At 41.5% G+C, this 25,518-nt stretch overlaps 1 protein-coding gene across 1 annotated transcript in view; it reads right to left on the bottom strand.

Annotated features, from left to right (window-relative positions):
* Nucleotides 1-25,518, bottom strand: part of LOC126427981 (uncharacterized) — a 724,905-nt gene that overhangs the window by 212,602 nt on the left and 486,785 nt on the right. The window contains exons 6-9 of the mRNA XM_050089866.1: nt 20,975-21,262; nt 12,403-12,631; nt 6,657-6,875; nt 2,513-2,634 (exon numbers count right to left, since the gene is read on the bottom strand). Coding sequence (XP_049945823.1) covers nt 2,513-2,634; nt 6,657-6,875; nt 12,403-12,631; nt 20,975-21,262 — 858 coding nt within the window. The remainder of the gene's footprint in view (nt 1-2,512; nt 2,635-6,656; nt 6,876-12,402; nt 12,632-20,974; nt 21,263-25,518) is intronic.

Below are 25,518 nucleotides of genomic sequence, written 5' to 3'. Positions count from 1 at the left end.
AATACTGTTCATGCAGAACTTATGCCATAAACTGGAACTGTTATTGGGACAATGAAGATGTCTACAGCATCTCACACTTATATGTGTTACCCTTCCATGAACATTTAGAAACATATTCATATATTCTCCTTATGCTATTGCATTACTGTATGTGACCTAACAAGAAGCATGTGCTCTTCAGCACATCATATATCCTCTGCATTTTCTCAGTACAACTCATTTTTCACATTATTTCATAATATGTCAAATAAGGTGAGGCAGCACTGCAAAAAGGGTTAGCCAAGTGTGGTTTGGAATTAACAGCTGACAATATCTTCCAATGGACAGCATGCAGAAAATACTTTACAGACAAACAATAAAAATTCTGCACATGCTTACAAAGTCTACATCAGTAGAATTCTCATATAAAAGACAATCATTGCTTAACCACGTCACTTGTGGGGAGAATGGAGGTGATCCTTACAATAATAACAGAAAATTTACAGTTGACATGACTGGAATATATTAATACTTTTAAACAATATATCTTCTTTTAAAACATATAAAATTACTAAACCTTCTTTCATTAATAATGAACTCAATCTAATTTACTTGAAGATAAGCCTCAGACTTAGGATTTTTGGGCTGTGCTTGCATATTTCTCTCCACACATCTATTGTAAAACAGTTTCAGGACAAATTTCAGTTCCTGGAAGTTGCAGGTTTCCGTCTGGAGTAGGAAACCGTTTGTGTGTGGCAGAAAGTGGTTAAGTCAGGATACAAGGTTGATTCAAATGAAGACCTTAAAGTTTCATAGAGTTGTATGATGGAGTTGGTAGGTAGTAATTTTCTCTGAGGTTCAGAAAGTGACCGACAGGTGGCAGAGAGAAGACAACAGCATCCACAACAAGATGGCTGACCTTCTGTCAACAAGCACTGTGACTGAGCAGTGATCTGCGATGTGTTTGTTGGGTGGTGAAGGTGTCAAACCAATCGAAATTCCATTACAGAATGACAGCACAGTACGATGATTCATGTTTGTCTTTGCAGCAAGTGTACAAATGGTGTAGGGAGTTTAAAAGCAGTTTAACTTCTATGAAGGCAGGCTCACTGTGTAGTGACGGACAGAACAATGTGTCAGTGGAAGAGATTGTAAAGTAGAGCAGATGCATAATTCTGAATGAAACAGCCACAAGACTGAAGATTAGTACTGATTTAGTTCAGAATACTGTTCACGATGTACTGCATTTCAATAATGTGTCTGCAAGATGAGTGCCACATCAGATGACTGCCACACTGAAAGAACTTTTGCATTGTTTCCACGTCGAAGGTGATGCATTTCTGAGAAAAACTGTGTGGTGTCACAAGGCTTAGGCCTGTCCCATCCCTCATTAAATCGACCAAGACTTATACAAATAATTGTAAGAACATTTATTATTATTATGTTCTTTAAGCCTGTTTTTGGGTTCTCGGAAATTCTGTGGGAAGAAAGTTTATTTATGTTGCAGATAACATGGAAGACGTTGCCCAACGATCACCGTGAAAGTTCGACATAGTGGCAAGTGGGCAAGAAATAAAATGAATGCTGCAAACTACCGCGAGCCATGGAAGAGCCTGGGCCGCAAGGGCGTCGAGCTTCCTAGGTCGTTGTTGGACAACATAAAAAAAAAGAGATATTCTGCTTTCTCTTTGTAAACAGATCGATCGAGTCTTGAAAGGTTCATGTAAAACGTATAGGCCGGTGACACATTAGGTGGGACCCGATGCCTGTAATACTTCCACAGTTATTAAAGAGTTGTTAAACGGCAAAACCAATAGTTCATCATTTATATAGATAAAAAGTAGTAAAGGTATAGGAAAGGAAGAGTCTGGTACATCATCTTTATTTACCAGACCCCAGTCCTAGTGACTTCCAGCTGTTTGCTGCACTTAAAGCAGCAATGGGGGTGACAAAGAGGTGAAAACTGTAGTGCATGACAAGCTATACACACGACCAAAACATTTCTTTCATCATGGTATCTACGCACCCAGGATCGGTGGAATACATGCATTCAACGTCAGGGAGAGTACGTCAAAAAAGTGACACGTAAGGTTCCCCCCCCCCCCCCCCCCCCCACATTCTTACAATTAAAAATACTATAGTACTTTTAAGGTTTACATTTTAATCATAATCGTACTTTGAAATAACTTGGTGTATTGCTACAAACAAACAAAAAATTTAAGAGCATAATAGGATAACATTGGCCCACACATAAAACAAAGACAACCGAGACTGTGTTACTGCACACTGCAATAGCTGCGATACTGAACCGTGTATTCACTCAGTACAAGCCTTCAATTACTTCTATTTCATAATGACTAAAGCCATAATTACAATATTCTTAACAATATTCTAGATGAGACAACACTGCGCAATTTGCTCCTTTCTGAAAGAGGCTTGGGAGCATTAACTCAAAACAATTATGCCAATAAGGTTCCATTCACCTTCCTGGCTGCGAGAAGAACACACACGAGAAACTAAACAACTGAATTACCTGGATGAGTTCCGCAACAGCAAGCAGTCCACCTAGGTGGCACATGGCGTGGCGATGCTCTTCATCAAACGATAGCTTCATGAGTGCTGCAATTGCTGGACCAGGGTGGTGGTCTGTTTCATCTGTTATAAAAATAATACACACTCAAAAATTGTGCAATGCTCACCGTTCGGTAATAAAAGTGTTGTGGATTTATTTTATTTTATTATTTAAATCGCAACTTTCCAACAAGAAACAATCATTTATGGTAAGGTAACAAGTGAAATGAGTTGTTTATTAAATGGAGCTTAAGAAATGTAGGTTAAGGCTTAATGTCCCAACAGCACACAGATCATTATGAAAGAAGGAAGTTGTCAATAAATGCAAAATTATTGGTAGACTTGTTGTTAACAACTATAAAGTGAGTCTTTAACTCCTCACAGTTTGGATCAGAACTATATTAGTTATATTTTTGGTGTTCATGTCGTACATGGAAGTTATCAAATAACACATAAATGTTATAAATACTAAGTCAAGTGGTAAACAGGCACCTGAACAAGGCTCAGCTAATATGATGGAGGATCGGAAAGAAACACAAAATAATTTTTATCTCCACTGGTATTGCAGCGGGAAGGTTGAAATTTCACTATGAGAGACTTCGAAGTTTGCACTACAGAGCATATTTTGTTTTCATATACTACTCTAGCAAGAGGAGCCTGAACTATGAAACAAACATGGTGCACACGAAGCATAGTTCGATATTTGTGGGCCAAAGGACATAAAACAGAGTGAAATTCACAGGGACATGCGTGGCACGTACGGGGACGAATGTTTGTCTCCAGGTGGTGTGTATTCTTCCAAGAGGGGCGTGTTAACCTTACTGATTTCCCACACTCCAGGTGACCGGTAACAACGGCAACCCATAGAACGTCAGAGACACTGAGGCAGCAATTTTGAACAACTAGCGTGTGCAACTACGAACCTTATCGCAGTGGTTCAACATTTCGCATGGTGCGGTATATGATACTGTTCACGGCGTGTTGAAATTTCGTAAAGTTAGCCCTCACCTGGTGCCTAAGAACCTGACAGGCAACCACAAAGGCCAGCCAATGATGACATGACTTTCTGAAATGAAATCAGCACTGGTGATGAGTCATGAACATACCACTACACACCCAAAACTGAGCAGGCATCTATGAAGCGAAAACATTGATGGTTCCCCAGTATGAAAAAAAATTCAAAGTGAGTCAGGTTGCTAGGAAAGTGCTTGCGACAGTGTTCTGGAATAGACATGGTGTGTTATTGGTGCACTCTGCTGAACATGGAACCACTGTGAATGCTGCAGCCTACATTACAACTAAGTTGCATCTTGCCTTTCAGGACGAATGCCATAACATAATAATAATATTATTAATAATAATAATAATAATAATGGATGATAAATCTCTGATCACGTATAATGTAGTCCAAACCTTGCTCCTAGAGAAGTACAGCTTCTCACAAAGCTAAGAATTCCTGGATGGGAAATATTTCATAAACAATACCATCTTAACAACGCTGTAAACTGGCTCAACGACCTGGTGGCAGCCAACTTCTTCTTCAGTATATTTTTCTTACAACTGGTCTCAACTAGACCCTCTCGCCTTTCCTTTGTCCTTCATCTCTCCTTTAATCTGCTGCTAACTTTGTGAATTTCTAATGTCAGCTAGCATCCCAAACCGTTTTCTTACTTTCCCTCCCTTTCCTGTAGTCTTCCCTTCTATAGCTCTGAGTCAGACGCAGTTTCTTCATGCTGTATCTCCCAACCAAGATGTTTCACTCATTCTTACCATTTCCACTACCTTTCCTTCCTCTCCAATTGTTACAAACACTTCTTTATTTCTCGTTCTGTCAGTGCATTTAACTTTCAGCATTTTTTCTCCACAACCACGTTTGAATACCACCCAAGTATTTTTCCTCTTTTCAACTGTACACATTTCACTGTCATGTAAAACTACACACCAGAAACACCCACCGGATGAAGCACAAAAGCACGGTACCTGACTATGACATACAAATTGTAAAGCTCATGGAACAACACAATTTCTTTTAAATAACAGACGATTAAAGGAAGACATCGAAGTAATACAGAGGCGGGTTACTAGATTTGTGAATGGTATGTTCGATCAACCTGCAAGTATTGTGGAGATACTTCTTGAACTCTAACGGGAATCCTTGGAGGGAGGATTATGCCGTTTCTGCAAGGCACTGTTGCGCACATTTAGAAAACAAACATTTCGTGCTTACTGCAGAACAACTCTACTTGCTGCCAACATACATTTAGTGTACAGACCATGAAGATAACATGGAAGAATCCATGCCTCATGCAGAGGCTTTTAGACAGCTTTTCTTCCCTTGTTCTATTTCCAAGTGTAATAGGAGAGGCTAGGACTAGCAGTTGTACAGGTTTTGTTTTCCGGTCACTATATTGAAAATTGCAGAAATGAAAAAAACTGGCTTTTGGCTGCAAATGCAAACGAACTAGAATTATGACCACCAGAGGGAAAAGGATCCACACAGTGAAACAAGCCCCGCCTCCCTCTCCTCTTCGTTCTGTGTTTCTGCAAAAACAGAATAGACACATCGTCAAAGAGATTGCTGATCCCTTGCGGTGTTGCGAGTGTCGTTATCAAACTCCTAGGTGGACCAGGGTCAGTCTGTCCACTTGCTTCAAAAAAAGAAAGGAAAACAAAGAGCAATAAACAACACAAACTATTTAGTAACAGCTACCATTGCTAAGGTTGGCAGTGTTGCAGACATGTTAGTTCACATCTGAACTCTACCAGTATTTGATGCAACCACAACTCGAAACACCAGACATCTAAAGCTGCCACGTTGAAGTGTTCACTTTTAACCAACTTTTGAACTTTGGCTAGCAGACAAATGCACTCATTTTTTTGGTCTGGTATGCTAGTCCCATGGCTGACTGTTACACTGTATTACATAGTGTGTATCTTATGGAAACCATTCAACAGCCCATAACTGACTTGGCACCAGAGCATCGAGTGCACAGACAAATTTTTATTTTGCAAATGTTATTTTTGTCACAAATGCGGATTTTTTAGGTCCACAGTTAAAAGTGATGGACTTCTTGTTAACAAAATATATTTCTTGAATTTAATTTTTTCTCTGCTGTGGACATGTATACACATTCTACTATGCCATTCTCCAGGTGTTGTTGACATCTATAAATGTGCCGCTAGAATTTTCCTACAGTGCTATGGATGTCTGAAGGCATCCTGTATTGTTGACCTCTCACTACCGTGAACAAGTTACTTCCACATTTTGGTGAATAAAAAAGTTTCGAGTATTTATCATATAACATATATGCCTCAGTGTATGATATATGATTTGCAAAAAATCTCGTGTCTATATGTTGAATCATTTATGAGGTATGACAAGTGTTATGACCCCATGGTTTGTGATGAGCAAGGACATGAAAGGGCGCATTGTGTGTGACTGTCCTTCACATATAAAACCCAATAACTTGAGAACAAAATGAGATATCATTCTGCCCTCAATTATAAAAAAATTTTGATACCTTATCAACATTTCATTCACTGCAATCAATGAGCTATTATCAATCATACACAAAGTTTGCACAATGCATTTTTAGCTCTGCAAACTTTTTAAAATTTCGTTCAATGTTTTACCTAATTTGACGCAGCTCAGTAAGTATGATGGACAACAAACACAAATTCAGATCTTTATTGAGTGAAGATACCGGACTATAAGATATGCAAAAAAACATTTTTTTTTCAGAAAATAATTTTTGAAAAATTGCACGATAAGTATCTCACATCGGCTGGAGCGCCATCTCTCAGCACACGCAGCAGTATCTGGCGAGCAGTACAGCCATAACAAAAGCTGCCTCAGCACGGTATGCACGGAGCACGTCTGTAGCAGTGAAAGAGTTAAAGCTAAACAGTCATCGCTCCCCGATTTAACCTCACAGCATGAGAACAAAACAGGCAAATGTCGAAAAACTGAGAGAAGGAGAAGGAAGAAGCAGATGAAGGGGTAACAAATAACGTTTTGTAAACGCCTTGATCAGTGCACTGCAGATTTGTAGGCGACTATAATTATTCAGATGTTAGGTAAGGTAGAAAGCAAAGATTCGACTGACCGTCCTGCGGGGAGGGCTGCCCCTGCAGCGTGGCCCTCAGGGTCTCGCAGTACTCGCGCAGCTGCTCCAGCAGGCGCAGCACGCGCGCCTCGCGCCGCCCGCGCCTGTCGGGCTCCGGCGTCGCCTGCACCACGTTGCGCAGCGCACGCGCAGCTCGCGCCCGCACCTCCGCGCTCTGCCCCGGCGAGTGCAGCAGCTGCACCAGCAGAGGCAGGCAGCCTGCGGCACAGGGAAGAGGTACCTGAGCGAGCGGGAACTCCGACGGGAATGCACAATGGACAACTGACGAGGAAGCTGTTTAATGTCCTATCCAAAATGAGGTCATTACGAACAGTGTGTGAGCTCAGGCTGGACACAGATGGAGAGCGAAAACATACGTGACATTGTTAAAAGAACCGTATCTCACATTTTAGGGAAACTGTGGGAAACCTCAATCCAGATGGCAAGATAAGCACAGAAACCCAAAAACAAGTCAAACATTCTCTCCACTAACACACCCAAATTACATATAATTGCTTCTCAGGGGTTGATAAACAAATCATTCAGTTGACCTCATCACGGTTCAAAAGAGAAGAAGACTGGCAGTCCATCAGTCACCAGGGTTGAAACAAAAGCCAAATATATGGTTCCTGCGTTTTTGAGAATGGCGGTACTATCACCTCTTGGAAGAATTGGATGGAAAAGAGAAGATATTAAAACATTAGTGCAAGAAATGTTAGTTCCCTGTTTTCATAATCAGGAGGACTTTTTTTCCTTTTTGTGAGTTTGTATCTTATGATAACAATATTCTCGAGTGGTTCATACTCCATTTAAATCGAGTTATGTTTCACAAAAGTTAATGATAAGAGTAACAAGTCAGGTACAGTGTTACAAACAAGGTCCAGCAATCCATTACACAAAGTTTGTTTTCATTGAGCAGTAAAAAAATCAATAACAGCTTTCAGAACTTTACTCTTCCTTACTGGATTTTTCTTTTTTAAAATTCAGTCTCGATTGCACCACGAATGCTACGAGAACATAGGTGACCGGTTTCGGTCGTATCACATGACCGTCATCAGACCTGTAATTTAATTTAGAAAGTAATAGAAACCTTACTAGATTGACAATAAAATATAACCAAATGCTTATAAGGATAAAATACAATAAGACTTGTTATACCCATGGCATCCTTCGAAGATGGTAAGTGGAGCATTCATCTCAGCTGCTGTGATGTCAACTGGTGTCAGCAAGTGATTGGCATACGCTTAAATACGAAGATGCTCCATCTACCTCTTCTCCCTCTACCTCACGTCAACCAATCAGTGTAAAACGGGTTCACATGATCGTCAAAATGTAAACAAAGTACAATAATAACATAAAAACAGTTATGTATAAAATATCTCTTTACAACCATGGAACTACTTAAATATTGTATAAAATATCAATTAAAAGCTTTAAAGTAACTGCACAGACAATGTATACTCAGTGTGCCATCTACAGGTTAAGGTGGTACTACCACAATGGTTTCAAAGTCAACGATGTTGTGAAGGTCTTTGGCATTGCGCATCATGTCAATATGTGAATTGTGATTCAACTGCAAGTATACACCCATGCTAGATTCAGTCTGTCTGTCTTATATTAACTTTATTTGCCACTGGTGATATATGTAATAATGGAATGATCAGTTGCAGAGTGGTATGATATTACACATGATCGCTGTTCCAAAAATGTTTATTAAAATTATAGAGTTTTCCTTTTAATAGATCTTCATGTTTACAGTAAAATCTATTTTCATATACAAGAGACTAAAGAAAAAAATAGCAACAGGGAATATGGCAACTGTGGGCTATCTTTTAACTTGAAGAATTCAGCTTATCCAGTTTTGCATTGTCAAAAATATCTCACATCATATTAATGTAGTGTGGCAATAAAAAAAAAAAAATAAAAAAAAAAATAGAAATTTTTAAGTTATTACTTGTGCATGTAGACTGGAAACTTTATTTGCATGAATTTATCTAATATTAAAACATCGTACTCCAACAACTATCGTGGAATCTCTTTATTGTCAATAACATACGAAATTCTATCTAAAGCCCTACTAAACCGATCAGAACCTCAGCTGGATTCAAAACTAGGCGAATACCAAGGCAGATTCAGAAAAGGTCGATGACGCGTACAGTAAATCCTTAACTTGAAAAACTCAATGAAATATTTGCATAGTACTTCAAACAAAAGTTATGTCATCATGTTTGTTGACTTTAAAATAGCATATGACAGTATAGACCAAAAATCCCCTTTTGAAGTGTTAGCAGAAATTGGACTAGATCAAAGGACCACAAACATCATAAAAGAAACACTCACAAGACCGAATCCAAAGTAAAATTTATGGGAGAATTGAGCACAGAATTTGAAATAGACACAGGAGTGCGACAAGGGGATGGACTGTCCCCAGTGCTCTTCAATTGTACTCTTGAAAAAGCTGTTCGAGAATGGAGAAAAGCAGGTGCACCAGCACACAGATTGGGACCAAAACGTAAGGGCATAGAATTAAACTGTTCAGCATTTGCTGATGACATGGCACTGATCTCCAAAGGCATTATCGATGCACAGAAACAGCTAGAATTATTACAAGAGCAAGCAGCAAAAATAGTATTAGAAATTTCATTTGAAAAAACAAAATTTATGACTGAGACCAAAGATGCACCTTCTGATCTCAAAATTGGTAATAACTACATCCCTCAAGTAAAAGAATTTCAATATTTACGTGAATGGATTGCAGAAAATTGGACTGAAAAGAAATCTGTCAGATCAAAAGTCCAGAAAATGGAGATGGTGTTTCAGTTAACAAAAAACATTTACAACAAAAAGAGTCTCTCATGGAACTGCAAAATACAACACTACACAACAGTAATTAAACCCAAAGCTCTCTATGCATCTGAGACACTAAACCTTCAACACAGAACACTAAAAGGGGAATTAGAAGTGAAAGAATGTAAAACAATGACAAATATCCTAGGACCAAGAACTAAAGATGGTGTGCATTATCCAAAACCAAATGCATAAAAATATAAAAATATCTCCAAAATAACAGACACAATGCGCATGAGAAGAATCCAATTCATGGGAAATTTAGAAAGAATGGACTCAAACAAGTTAACGCACAAAATCCATACATTTTTAAAGAACAAACCTACAAGACTGAACTGGTTCAAACAAACGGAAAAAAACCATGAGAGAATTAGGGTCTCAAATCTACACAAGAGAAATGAAATCAGAAAAATCACAAACACACGAGGTTTTGAGGAAGAAGAGACAAAAACTAATCGACATATGTGATCTCCGCAACAAAAACTAGCCCATTCATTGCGTATGAACTGGGAGAAAAGGAAGGCCAACAAATGTTGATTTATGCATGGTGAAAAAGAAGAAGAAGAAGAAAACATCATACTTTTCAACGGATGTTGAGATTTGTTACGGGAAGCTATGTAATGTATTTATGTTATTTGTTATTACTTTCTGCATTGTTACTCTCTTCATGAGCTAGGAGTAGACTGATACATGAGTGTCTCAGGAAATTGCATAAATTTACTACAATCTCAGCAGTAAAAACACATCCATTCTGCACAGAAACAAGGCATGACAGTTTCATTGTTGGCAAACAATGTGATGGTATCCAGGATGAGACTTTCGCTCTGCAGTGGAGTGTGCGCTGATATGAAACTTCCTGGCAGATTAAAACTGTGTGCTGGATTGAGACTCGAAGTCGGGCCTTTGCCTTTCGCGGGCAAGTGCTCTACCATCTGAGCTACCCAAGCACAACTCATGCCCCATCCTCACAGCTTTACTTCCGCCAGTGCCTTGTCTCCTACTTTCCAAACTTCACAGAAGCTCTCCTGCGAACCTGGTAGAGCACTTGCCCACAAAAGGCAAAGGTCCCGAGTTCGAGTTTCGGTCCAGCACACAGTTTTAATCTGCCAGGAAGTTTCAATGTGATAGTAGTCAAGCTGTTACAAGTTAATTGGTGAGGAGTAATTTGTTTGTCAATTGTAGCTCATGTAATGCAAGAAATTATATTGTATTTTAAATTTTACAAATATTTCACCCATTCAACCAAATTTCATTTATCTAATGAAGCATCAATTAACTAAAATTGAAAGACTGTTGGAATTAATATTTTCCACACTACTATAAAGTGAACTCCACAGAATTTGTCTTTGTACAAGTGTATCAACACAAAAAAGTTCCAAGTTTTCGGCCGTGAAAACTGATGGAAATTTAAACTGGAAATACCATATAGTCGACCTGATAAAACATTCAGGTTCTGCTATATTTACCAAGAGAATGATGACCAATTTCAAGGACACAGAGATCTTTGTATACATGTATTTTGCACATTTTTTATACCCAGATGACCTGTGGGATGATGTTCTGGAGTAGCTTATCAATTAGACAAAGCATATTCATTGCACAAAAGAAAGTATTTAGAAGACGTTTGACGTCCGCATCCACCTTGCAGGCATTTGTTAAAGCAAACTGAGAATATTAACTAAAACCTCACAGTATATTTCTCTTTTTTCAATGGCAGAATGGGCTGTCAATGATCCATTACAGTTTGAGAGTAATAGGTATATTCATCAATATAGTTGGACACTAAAAGGAAAAAGGAGGATATAAGATGAACATCAACAAAAGCAAAACGAGGATAATGGAATGTAGTCGAATTAAGTCAGGTGATGCTGAGGGAATTAGATTGGGAAATGAGACACTTAAAGTAGTAAAGGAGTTTTGCTATTTGGGGAGCAAAATAACTGATGATGATCGAAGTAGAGAGGATGTAAAATGTAGACTGGCAACGGCAAGGAAAGCGTTTCTGAAGAAGAGAAATTTGTTAACATCAAGTATAGACTTGTCAGGAAGTCGTTTCTTAAAGTATTTGTATGGAGCGTAGGGATGTGTATGGGAGTGAAAGATGTGTATGGAAGTGAAAGATGGACAATAAATAGTTTGGACAAGAAGAGAATAGAAGCTTTCGATATGTGGTGCTACAGAAGAATGCTGAAGATTAGATGGGTAGATCACATAACTAATGAGGAGGTATTGAACAGAATTGGGGAGAAGAGAAGTTTGTGGCACAACTTGACTAGAAGAAGTGATCGGTTGGTAGGACATGTTCTGAGGCATCAAGGGATCACCAATTTAGTATTGAGGGCAGCGTGGAGGGTAAAAATCGTAGAGGGAGACCAAGAGATGAATACACTGAGCAGATTAAGAAGGATCTAGGTTGCAGTAGGTACTGGGAGATGAAGACACTTGTACAGGATAGAGTAGCATGGAGAGCTGCATCAAACCAGTCTCAGGACTGAAGACAACGTCAACAACAACAACAACAACAACCCCAACAACAACAATAGTTGAACACTAAAAGGAAAAATTATCTGCATTTCTCCGTGGCGAGCGTAACTTTAGCAGCAAAAAGAGAGTGAAATAATGCAGCTACAAAACCATAGGTCTATAGGTCTATAATGTCTGGCCAACATCAGAAATGTTTTCAGATTTAGATTCAATTTCATTCTCCTTCCCAATCTGTTTAATATCATACAGCAATTCTTGAATAGACTTAAACTAGTCAATAGCCAGATTGTAGCCATAGCTTTTCTGTAGTTTCCTCTGCAACCTTCAGTTCAGCAGAGATGTTCCATAACACAACACTTACCACGAACACAAGCTACAAAACACGGAGCTACTTAATAACTTCTGAGTGACATACCAGACTGGCGCATGGCGGCGCAGCTCTCGGGCGAGCTCGACATGGCGAGCAGGGTGCGACTCATGTCCTGGCGCTCGTGGCGCAGCATTGACAGCAGGTTGTACACCATGTCCACCTTGTGGCCCAGCTGCTGGGAGCTGTACGACCGGCGCTCGCTCTCCAGGGAACATGCGCCGGAGGGGGGGCCCGCGCCATTTGACGATGTAAAGCTTACGGTGCTGGATATCTCCTGTTAGAACACACACACGTGTAGGGGTGGTACCAAAATATGGCAACAGTTGTGAAAAATGTGTTTACTGACTTACCTGTAGCTTAATGAGATGATTTATTATCAAATTAAATAAAAGCACTACTGAAGCCTTATTTCTAAGTTTACCTCAAAAGTAAATTTTTTTGTCTTTATTATTCTATACGTAACAAGTACAGTAAAATCATACGAACTCGTGCATATTATCCACTACACTTTTGTCCTGCAATAGTCACACATGTATAAAAGTGTGTGTGTGTGTGTGTGTGTGTGTGTGTGTGTGTGTGTTTTTCCCAAATTGCCACCTAAGCCACTGGATCAATTTCAATCAAATTTGGCACACAGAATACTTATTTGTCTGGAGGAAACAGAAGCTCCAATAGGGATGAGGCTGGTGGGGTGATAGGCGTTGTTAACTCCTACGCATAGGTAACCCCTGACATCTAGGCTGCTCTGCAGGATATGTACAGGGTGTCCAAAAAGTCTTTCCCTGATTACATAAATTGATAACTCAGGCTAGAAGTAAAATACAAATATGAAACTAGTGTCTGATTGTTTACAGACTATGAAAGTTTTTTTTTTCTTTTTTAGGTTCGCAGTACGTAAGTAGTGGATGTGGTACAGTGCCCAAGAAGCCATGTTAACCAATCAGGAGAAGGCACAGTGTGTCCTGTGGTACCATGAGAGACGATCACCAACCACAGTGCAGAGACACTTCCAGACAACATTTGGAAGGAATCCACCTGTTGTCAAGAGCATTAAAGCCTGGTACGAGAGGTTCAAGAACACAGGATCGGCTGCTGACCTTCCGAGGTCTGGTCGACCAAGAACCTCAGCAGACAGGGTGGAAACTGTAAGGCCATCTTTTCTGCGAAGTCCGAAGAAATCGGTGCGCAGGGCCTCACGTGAATTACAGATGCGAAAAAGCTCTCTCCATGACATTTTACACAAACGTTTATTGTTTCGTGCATACAAAGTGCAAATCGTTCACGCCTTGTTGCCCAATGACAGTACACGTCGATATGACTTTGCGGTCGAAATGCTATCACGTATTGAGGATGATGATGGTTATCTCAGACGAATTGCCTTTTCCGACGAAGCGACCTTTTTTGTCAGTGGAGCAGTGAATCTCCATAACGTGCGCATTTGGGGTTCACAACCCCCTGGTGAGGTCATGGAGTGCACCAGAGGCAGTCCAAAGGTGAATGTTTGGTGCGCACTATTGCACGATCGAATTATCGGGTCATTCTTCTTCACTGAGGCTACCATCACATCTGCAGTGTATCTGGACATGTTGCAACTGTATGCTGTTCTGTATGCTGTACGCTGCTTCAATATCACCCCAATGTCTTGTTTCAGCAAGACGGTGCACCGCCTCATTGGGGTTTGGACGTCCGTGCCTATCTCAATATGACCGTTCCTGAGCGATGGATTGGTCGTTATGGGCCAACGGTTTGGCCTCCACGCTCTTCTGAGATAACCCCATTAGACTTCTTTTCATGGGGTTATGTCAAGGACGAGGTCTACCAAACACGTGTACCAGATCTTGAAACGCTGCGGCAACGGATAACCACAGTCGTTGAATCGATCCCTCCAGTGATGTTGGCTAATGTGTGGGCGGAAATTGAATATCGCATAGATGTGCTACTTGCTACCATGTGCTCATGTGGAAGGGTGCTCATGTGGAAGTTTACTGATGTGTGAAAAAAACTTTGATAGTTTGTAAACAATTAGACACCAGTTTCATATTTGTATCTTACTTCTAGCCTATCAATTCATGTAATCATGGAAAGACTTTTCGGACACCCTGTAGTTTCGATAAGTGGCCTCATCCTCAAATACTGGATGAATATAGTCGGCATAATTTATTCGCCGTGAGTTGCGATTGCTCAAAACACGTATACCGTTTCTAATACTTTTTATGTTCAACTTTCAAACGTAACTTTATACCCCTTCATGAGTACATGGGAACAGCGATTTCATTTTTTTTTAAAATTAGGTCAAAGTCATATGAAATATTGAAAATAAAATCATCGTTCCCATTGCAAGCTGTTAGGTAGGCAACCTTCAACTGGTACCATGCACCGTTTTAACCTTTTAGTCATACAGATACCAAAATGCTCGAAATATCCCTGAGAAACATTCGAGATTTTGTCGGAGGCTGGGCTCTGCTTTTTTTTTTTTAAAAAAAAAAAAAATTTAACTTCGCTGATGGTACTCTTAAAAATCAGATGACAGCCGTACGGAGCTGAAACACGGACTGAGGTTCCGAAAGGGATGAACACACTGGTCTGCACAAGTACAACACAGCGTTGGCAGACTATGCACAGTATTGTTAGTCTCACTACTTTTGTCTCACACCTCGTATTTGTGGGGTGATGACTATGCTGTTTTAAGTGATCAAATGTGGAATGATTGCTGCATTTCTTTATATTCATTTCTAAATATGTGCTAAGTCATTTCTCTTACAATGAAATGTGGAGACCAGAGAACAAGCAACTGATAAATGACAGAACATAGACAAACAGCAACACAGTGCTAAACCTATCAAAAGACTTGAAATAGATGGAAACACCCTCCCACCCTCCCCCCATACACACACATACAATCCTGGAAATTGAAATAAGAACACCGTGAATTCATTGTCCCAGGAAGGGGAAACTTTATTGACACATTCCTGGGGTCAGATACATCACATGATCACACTGACAGAACCACAGGCACATAGACACAGGCAACAGAGCATGCACAATGTCGGCAGTGTATATCCACCTTTCGCAGCAATGCAGGCTGCTATTCTCCCATGGAGACGATCGTAGAGATGCTGGATGTAGTCCTGTGGAACGGCTTGCCATGCCATTTCCACCTGGCGCCTCAGTTGGACCAGCGTTCGTGCTGGACGTGCAGACCGCGTGAGACGACGCTTCATCCAGTCCCAAACATGCTCAATGGGGGACAGATCCGGAGATCTTGCTGGCCAGGGTAGTTGACTTACACCTTCTAGAGCACGTTGGGTGGCACGGGATACATGCGGACGTGCATTGTCCTGTTGGAACAGCAAGTTCCCTTGCCGGTCTAGGAATGGTAGAACGATGGCTTCGATGACGGTTTGGATGTACCGTGCACTGTTCAGTGTCCCCTCGACGATCACCAGTGGTGTACGGCCAGTGTAGGAGATCGCTCCCCACACCATGATGCCGGGTGTTGGCCCTGTGTGCCTCGGTCGTATGCAGTCCTGATTGTGGCGCTCACCTGCACGGCGCCAAACACGCATACGACCATCATTGGCACCAAGGCAGAAGCGACTCTCATCGCTGAAGACGACACGTCTCCATTCGTCCCTCCATTCACGCCTGTCGCGACACCACTGGAGGCGGGCTGCACGATGTTGGGGCGTGAGCGGAAGACGGCCTAACGGTGTGCGGGACCGTAGCCCAGCTTCATGGAGACGGTTGCGAATGGTCCTCGCCGATACCCCAGGAGCAACAGTCACCCTAATTTGCTGGGAAGTGGCGGTGCGGTCCCCTACGGCACTGCGTAGGATCCTACGGTTTTGGCGTGCATCCGTGCGTCGCTGCGGTCCGGTCCCAGGTCGACGGGCACGTGCACCTTCCGCCGACCACTGGCGACAACATCGATGTACTGTGGAGACCTCACGCCCCACGTGTTGAGCAATTCGGCGGTACGTCCACCCGGCCTCCCGCATGCCCACTATACGCCCTCGCTCAAATTCCGTCAACTGCACATACGGTTCACGTCCACGCTGTCGCGGCATGCTACCAGTGTTAAAGACTGCGATGGAGCTCCGTATGCCACGGCAAACTGGCTGACACTGACGGCGGCGGTGCACAAATACTGCGCAGCTAGCGCCATTCGACGGCCAACACCGCGGTTCCTGGTGTGTCCGCTGTGCCGTGCGTGTGATCATTGCTTGTACAGCCCTCTCGCAGTGTCCGGAGCAAGTATGGTGGGTCTGACACACCGGTGTCAATGTGTTCTTTTTTCTATTTCCAGGAGTGTATAAAAAACCATTAATATCATATACATATATTCCATAGTTGAAAAACCTCAAAAAAGAAGACAAAATGGTGAAATATTTATAATGCAGGACGTACAAGATCAGTTTCACCAGCATAACAGTACCACACATTCATGTAGTGCAAAAGTAATACACATACTGTAAATAATGAAATACATGGTGAGGACGGAAATGCCAAACTGTTTATAATTCACAAGTACAATGTCAGAATATGTCAGTGAAAATGTGTAAGTATTTCAGGCCACTGAAGATGCTTCAAAAAAGTTGAGCCAAAACATGTGTGGTAAATATAAACTGCATTTATTCAGCTGCAGAAATATATGAGCTAAAAACGATTTTTCCTCTTCCTTTCATTATTCCCTATGTAGAATCACAGATAGCTCCTTTAAGGATTGTGTTTTTCTTCTCCTCCTCCTAGCACATCTTCATCCTTTCTCTTTGTCTCTCCCACTCACTTTTCAAGGTCTTCAGTATCCTCTTCACTTGTCCGCTTCACTGGTTATTCTCTGTCCTTATCCTATATCCTCTTGCACTATCCATCGTTTCCCATACACTTTTGTTATTCTATGACCCTCCAAACCTTACACCTTTTCATCCTGGTTTTACCTTATAATTGTTCTGCACTGTGTGTCCCTCTTGTTACATAGTCTCAGCTGTATACAGAACCATTGCTTGTCTGTAAATACAGGATGCTATGTTTAGATACCAGAAAAGAAAAACATTATATACAACAAAACGATGCACATTTACTGCTTATTAACAGTACATACAGAATGCGGCACTTATCAACCTAATGTCCACGTCGCACCGTGTGGCGCATTTCTGGAGTGATTTGCTGAAAGGCCGCTGTAATCTGCCTATGCAGATTGGCAAAATTCTGTGCACTTTGTGCATACACAGTTGACTTGACGTAGTCCCACGCAAAAGATCTGTTGACATTAGATCCGTCTTCAGCTCTGCCGATAAGCGGTGGAGTGACTTTTATGGGCAAGTCACAGCTTGTTGAATATCTTGCTCCTTGTTTCTATCGTACAACCTTCCACCTGGATGAAGTATCTGCAGTCCATTTTGCAAGAACATGCTGTACCATTTATAATGTCTCAATGTCATGGGACACTTGACAGCTCACTGCGTGTCTATGGCAAATGAAAATTTTGCATACCATACAACACATTGAGCGTGTTGTTGTGGCATTACGATCATTTCCAGTTAACATCTGGTGTTTGCGCTGTGAGTTATGCACTCCGTACAAAATATTTGCGATATATGACATTCGTGCTGTGAACTATTTGCTGTCAGCTTTTCTCCTGGAGCATGGTCACTCACTGTTAACTCTCATAATTTTAATGTACATTACAGAAAACTGCTCAGAGATATATATGTTAACTTAATAAATATAAAACAGTATATATCTTTCGTCATATATAAGGCCCATATCATCTTCATCATTATAACATTAATACGTGAACACGAAAACTGGAGTACCAATTTTTAATATTAATTGTACAAGGAAGCCAATGAAACATATAATTCGAAAGGTACTTTGCCATAGATGTGCACAAAGGCAAAATCACATGCATTCGTAGCCATGGCAAAAGGAAGTAGAATATTTCTATATTCATAACCTTGATGATAACTTCTCTATCAGACACTAAAATCTCCAATAAGTGAACATCCACTAGTGGAGTGCTGCCTAACTTCTGCCCTCAATACCAATCAGGTTCTGTGGTAAAAATGAAACATGAAAGTAAAAATGTTTCGTGAAATCGAATTCTATGGACGTTGATATTTAAATGTTGCAGAGGGTTCATTTGCAGTAACAAACGCGCAATAAGCAGCTACAATGTCACAGCTGCTACTTCATTTATGTTGTCAGTAGTGGAAAATGAAATTTAGTAAAGAAATCATTAGGGGCAACAATCGTTTATTAGCATAATTTTTTTCTCATTTTGAATAGCTACGATTTTCCTTATTGCAAAGAAACTATGTTTGTTTAAGGTGATGCCTCGAAGAACAATAAAGAGTTGGACTGAAAGACAAAGCGATAGAGGGACACGATTTTTTCATAGACAAAGTAACAGGAATAACGTGGATGCTGATAATCATAATGCTATTCCTGTTTTTAAAAGATAAGATTTAAATGTGCACTAAACATAATTTCAAATAATTTTAAGAGTTATTATTGCAGTTTGAAGAATTTACAGTCCATATTTAGTAATGCGAATCATATCACATCTGCTGTTACTTTACGCGACATAATGGCACTCGCATTGTGTTGTCAGAAGTTATTTTGCCCTCAATACACAAAATTTATTTTTCAATATTGAGCACTCACTTCAAATGATCAAACAATGAAAGGGAAATCATGCTACGGGTCATTTCTGACACTAAAATTTCAGAGTTCTGCATGGAGTGTATCACTTTTGATATAGACGGCATTTTTTATCGCACGTCAGATCCACTGATCCAGTTGGTCAAATATCGAACGCAGGCAACACTAGTCTCTATTATTCCCTCATTCTTCATGTTGTATATTCTCCCAGATATGCTACTGGTGTTTCCCAATCCCCAGTAGTACTCAGTGTCTCAGTCTTATTACAGGCAAACCTCAGTTACACTCCTCAGGCTACCTCACTCACATTGAAGAGTTATTCCTTTATGTCTTTTTCTGTATCTCAATGCCGTCATAATAATAACGGGTGATCAAAAAGTCAGTATAAATTTGAAAACTTAATAAACCACGGAATAATGTAGATAGAGAGGTACAAATTGACACACATGCTTGGAATGACATGGGGTTTAAAAACACAAAATGTCTGACAGATGGCGCTGGACAGCAAAACGTCAGTGACTACACATGACAATCTTGTATAAAAGGAGCTGTAATGAGGAGAGAATCAGATGCGCCAGCAGTAACAGCATGTTGATGTTACCTGAAAAGGCGCTTTTAGTGAAGCTGTATTGTCAGAATGGGGAAAGTGCTAGTTCAGCGTTACCATCCTATCACCATAGAAAGGGGATACGAACGGGTAAAAGTCCGTTGACAAATGCAGCTGTGGCGAGAATGATTTCGAAGTTCGAAGCCACGGATTGTTTAGACGATCGACCCCGTAGTGGCCGACCGAGCACAAGGCTGCTGAGAAAGTTCAGGAAGAAATGGAGACTGTAGCGGGGAAGTCAGCGCTCGTGCAGTCGCACCGGCATTCCATACACTACCGTTTGGTTGGCACTGAGGCGTACCCTCTGATGCTATCCGTACAAAAGCCATCGGCATCACAAACTGTTACCTGGCAATTTAGTGAAGCGGAGGGCATTTGCGGTGTCGGCGTTACAAAAGATGGCGGAAGATGACGATTGGTCGAGTAACGTGTTGTGGACCGACGAAGGTCATTTCATGCTCCGAGGGTCTGTCGACACCCACAACTGCAGAATTTGAGCTATAAAAAATCCTAGAACTGTCGTGGAAACTCCATTGCACGACGAGAAAGCCACGGTATGGGTTGGATTTACCACACCTACCGTTATCAGGCCTTTTTTCTTCGAGGAAATGTGTGATTCTGGTTTTGTAACTGCTACCGTGACGGGTGGGAGGTATGCCAATATGTTACAGAATCGCACCATCCCCAGCCTGGCTGATAAACACCTGCTGGAACGTACGATGTTTATGCAGGATGGCGCTCCACCCCATATTGCTAGACGCGTGAAAGATCTCTTGCATGCGTCGTTTGGTGACGATCGTGTGCTCAGCCGCCACTTTCGTCGCGCTTGGCCTCCCAGGTCCCCAGACCTCAGTTCGTGCGATTATTGGCTTCGGGGTTACCTGAAGTCGCAAGCATATCGTGATCGATCGACATCTCTAGGGATGCCGAAAGACAACATCTGACGCCAATGCCTCACCATAACTCCAGACATGCTTTACAGTGCTGTTCACAACATTATTCCTTGACCACAGCTATTGTTGAGGAATGATGGTGGACATATTGAGCATTTCCTGTAAAGAACATCATCTTTGCTTTGTCTTACTTTGTTATGCTAATTATTGCTATTCTGATCAGATGAAGCACCATCTGTTGGACAATTTTTGAACTTTTGTATTTTTTTGGTTCTAATAAAACCCCACGTCATTCCAAGCACGTGTGTCAATTTGTACCTCTCTATCTACATTATTCCATGATTTATACAGTTTTCAAATTTATACTGACTTTTTGATCACCCGGTACATCTACCTACTGAGGACTGACAAAGAGACAACATTACAAAAGCACAGCAGCGACGGCAGACGCTACCTGGCTGCCGTTGAGCTGCGCGTGGAGACCCCTGGGGTTGCCACTGCCGGCACCCAGAGAGCTGGGCCCACTGTGCCACAGGCCGTGCTCCACGGGCCACGTGCCATGGTACAGCGAGGTCAGCCGGTCCCGGTCGCAGCCGGGCTCCGACGTCGACATCGGACTGTCGTGCGGGAGCGCCGGCCTCCGTTCCTCGTCTTCCTGCTGGCCGGGCGACGGCTGTTCTGTCCTGCTCGCTCCCAGCCTGGAGTTACTCTCTGTCTCCACTTCTTCTAATTCGTTCTTTGACTGTAACAGGTAAATATTAGATAATGTCTGAAGCATTTTTGCTTCTCAACAGAACACGCAATAACAGCATACAAACACATAACAGAATGTGACTTCTGAAATTTTCCCGGCGTATTTCTGCTTCTAATAATTTCCGGGTATACAGCCGGATCCCGTCGACATTCTGCCACGATATTTTGGCCCGGAGACGTCCGGCCATCATCAGGTGAGTATACAACTATTGAAGAGCCCAGGTGCAGTCGCGGTATTTATGCCAAATCTCGCGCATGCCTGAAGGCAGCACGTACAACGCGGCTATGCTGCGCATGTCAACACCTGACGCATGCGCTATAGGATGCCAGTACATTTCGCATGCGCGAGATTTGGCATAAATACCGCGACTGCACCTGGGCTCTTCAGTAGTTGTGTACTCACCTGATGATGGCCGGACATCTCTGGGCCAAAATATCGTGGCAGAATGTCGACGGGATCCGGCTGCATACCCGGAAATTATTAGAACATAACAGAATGTTTTGCATAACTTGATGTTGTAAGGAAATGGTACAATATGTGGTAAAAGTTACAAAGTAGACACCCTCAGGAATTTTTTACAGTTTGTGGATGAAGTATGTACATGTATGTACATGCCTCGATCATGGATGTGTGTGATGTCCTTAGGTTAGTTAGGTTTAAGTAGTTCTAAGTCTAGGGGACTGGCGACCTCAGATGTCAAGTCACATAGTGCTTACAGCCATTTGAACAATTTTTGAAACGCAACTGAAAGATTAGAAAACAAATAAGTCACCTGGTCCGAATGGGATCCCAGTTCGGTTTTGCAGAGAGTATTCTACGGCACTGGGCCCTCGATTACCTTGCATTTATAGTGAATTTCTCGCCCAGCGCAAAGCCCCAAACGACTCGAGGAAAACAGAGGTGGCTAAAGTTTAGACGAAGCATAGAAGAACGGACACAAAAAATTACATACCAGTATTCTTAACATCGGTTTCTAACAAAATGTTATGATATGTTATGTTAACCGGGGACCTAGAAACGATGGAGAGGCTCCGTCCCCGCTGCAGCCGCAGTGGTCCACAACCCCACGACAACTACCGCAGTCCACTTCACCCCTCCGCCGCCCCACACCGAACCCAGGGATATTGTGCGGTTCGGCCCCCGGCGGACCCCCCAGGGAACATCTCACACCAGAAGAGTGTAACCCCTATGTTTGCATGGTAGAGTAATGGTGGTGTATGCGTACGTGGAGAACTTCTTTGCGCAGCAATGGGCGACATAGTTTAGCTGAAGCGTAATAAGGGGAACCAGCCCGCATTCGGCGAGGCAGATGGAAAACTGCCTAAAAACCATCCACAGACTGGTCGGCTCACCGGACCTCGACAAAAATCCGCCGGGCGGATTCGTGCCGGGGACTGGCGCTCCTTCCCGTCCGGAAAGCCGTGCGCTAGACTGCACGGCCAACTGGGCGGGCTATGTATGCACATAATAAACATCAAAATACTGATCAAAGACTTGTCCATTACGTAATATGTGTTTTCTAAATTTACCAGGCAATTTTAGCTTTGATGAAAAAAAGTGTGTGAATTACGGCAAAGTGTGTTTAAATATGACACTAACGTAAACATCAGGCTATGCTCTAGGTGAGTCTATTACCATAAACTTAATCTGACATTTACATTCCTCAGCTTCGACTCTCAAGCAAATTATCCCCTTCAGACCTAACCTAGATATAGTAAAATAAAAAGACAAAAAGACGATGTTTGCAGATGGTATGGTAATATGGGGTGATAAAGAGGTAGATGTACAGTTACAGCTTGATGCGCGGAAGGAAATAATGAAAAGGTATGGATTAAAAATAAATAAACATAAGAGTGAAGTAATGGTATTTGGAAGAGAGAAAGGGATCGAGAGAAATATTACCTTGAATGGAGAACCCCTCAAAGTGGTAGAAAGTTTCACTTATTTAGGGAGTGAAATATCTAGGGTTGGAAGAATAACTAACAAAATTAATAGGAGGGAGGAAATTTCTACCAAACAATAAAACACCTGGTTTGGAATAAGGAAGTTTCAGAAAAAGCAAAACTCCTTATGTATAAGAACTATTACTTCCCTATTGTCACCTATGGTGGAGAAACATGGACAGTGACAGAAAGGGACTGGAGCAGACTGCAAGCAGGGGAAATGAAATTTCTCAGAGCAGTTAAAGGAAAAACAAGAATGGACAGAGTAAGGAATGTAGAGATTAGAAAGGACCTTAAACAAGAAAGTATGAGAGAAGAAATTGAAAAAAAGAGATTAAGATGGTATGGGCATGTTAAGAGGATGCATGGGCAGAGACTCCCCAATATTATGGAAGAACTAAAGATGGATGGGAAAAGACCCAGAGGGCGCCCAAGAACACGGTGGAAAATGGGAGTGAGAATATCTGTAGACAGGAGAGGTGTGACCTGGCAGCAAGTGGAGGAAAAAAAGTGGTGGGAGGACCGAGCCAAATGGAGAGGACTCGTCAGCACCCAGACCCGGCAGTAGCTGGAGCAGGATTTGGATATAGATAGATAGACCTAACCTAGACCTGGGTCTGTGCTACAGGTAAGTCTGTCAAAAGAGAAAGGAAGATTAAATTGTAATGTCCAGTTGACAACATTGTTTTTAGAGACAGCACAAGCTCAGTTTATGAAAGCATAGGTGAAAGATATGGCTTTGCCCTTTCCAAAGGAACCATCCTGGCACTTGCCTGGAGCACTTTAGGGGAATCATAGAAAACATAAATTTGACAGCTGGATGGGAATTCAAACCACTTTCCAGAATGCAAGGGCAGTGTGCTAACCAGTGCACCACTCGCTCGTGTAAGTTTGTTACCACAACCAAAATTTCAGAGGCATCCAATAACACCCTCTAATAGCAATATGTTTAAAAACCTCAGATAAACTGGAATACATTACATGGAAACATGCACGATACACAACATGTGCATGAGCCTAGAGGGAACTGTAAGAAGGAAAGGCTTAGGGAGCTATACATGGGATGCACTCTTTCTCCTCTACTTTTCAATCTGTACAGTTCAGAAATTCCCGTTACAAACTTTTAGGACTTGTAGAGGGGTGTGAGTAGACAATATTTTCACTGGAAGCCGTGTCCATAAATGTACCATTTCCATGCTACAAATGTTTGAAGACACATTAGTACTGCAACTACTTTTACAAGCAATTGATTAGGCATGACCCAGTACATCACTTGTCTTACAATTCCACTCATCAGTAGCCAAAGAAATTATTCGTGTACTCGTTGATGGGTTCTCTTCAATACAATGCAGCAGGGCCTCCTCTAACGTGGGTGTGTGGTGTCTCCTTGGAGCAATACAGTCACACCTGCTTGCAGTGAAGGTAGGTGGCAAAAATAGTATGTGATGGAGTCTGACACTGTGTAAAACAATCTCGATAAAGATGATGTGCAGTTCTTCCGTTACCGTGATTTTTGACATTCAGAAGGATTATGTCACTGTACTGTGCAAACATGTATTCAACCATGTTGCTCTAACACTCACAGACACGCGAACGAGGCTCGAATCAGGTCAGAGAGGTAGAGCAGACATGAAGTGACATCAGCCATCTGACGTAACCACCCTCAAAATGATTATCCTGTCACATACCTACCTAACAAACACGTTCTCAAAAGGCTGCAACACGGGAATGATCATTCAAAATATTATGTACTCACTCCCCTTCTACAAGTCCTAGAAGTTTCTAACAGGAATTTCCAAACACTCTGCATATCATTGAAGCAATGAAACAAAGAAATAAAGGTTCAGGAGAGGGATTAAAACTCAGAATGAAAAGATATCAATAATAAGATTCCCGGTAAAAGTTTAGAAGCGGCCATCTACACTCTAGCTTCGAAGAGTTCATAATAGTATGCTGGTATTTGGTAACACCTGTTGCGAACACTTGTGGTAATTTGAGATAGCAAACCAGCTGATTTCTATAGCCAATCATGTAACAATATGTTTTCATACTGATTGCAGAACAGATAACAAGTGTTTAATGTAACAACATTAACATAGCAGTTGCTAGAGTGCAATGATACAGAATTTTCAGAGAAAAACACTTTATTTGATAATTTTTTTGGCAGGTTCCTGGATGCATGTAAACACAAAACACAAAAATAATGGAAAATCCAACTATCAGCTACCAAGCTAACAGACTTCAGCCTACACTGTAGAAGATCAATCTGTCATATTAACCAAGATTTAATATTCATGTTAG

Source organism: Schistocerca serialis, chromosome 12, assembly GCF_023864345.2.
Source record: "Schistocerca serialis cubense isolate TAMUIC-IGC-003099 chromosome 12, iqSchSeri2.2, whole genome shotgun sequence".
NCBI lineage: Eukaryota > Metazoa > Arthropoda > Insecta > Orthoptera > Acrididae > Schistocerca > Schistocerca serialis.
Note: the sequence above shows the minus strand (reverse complement) of the source record. Positions and strands in the feature narration are given on the sequence as shown.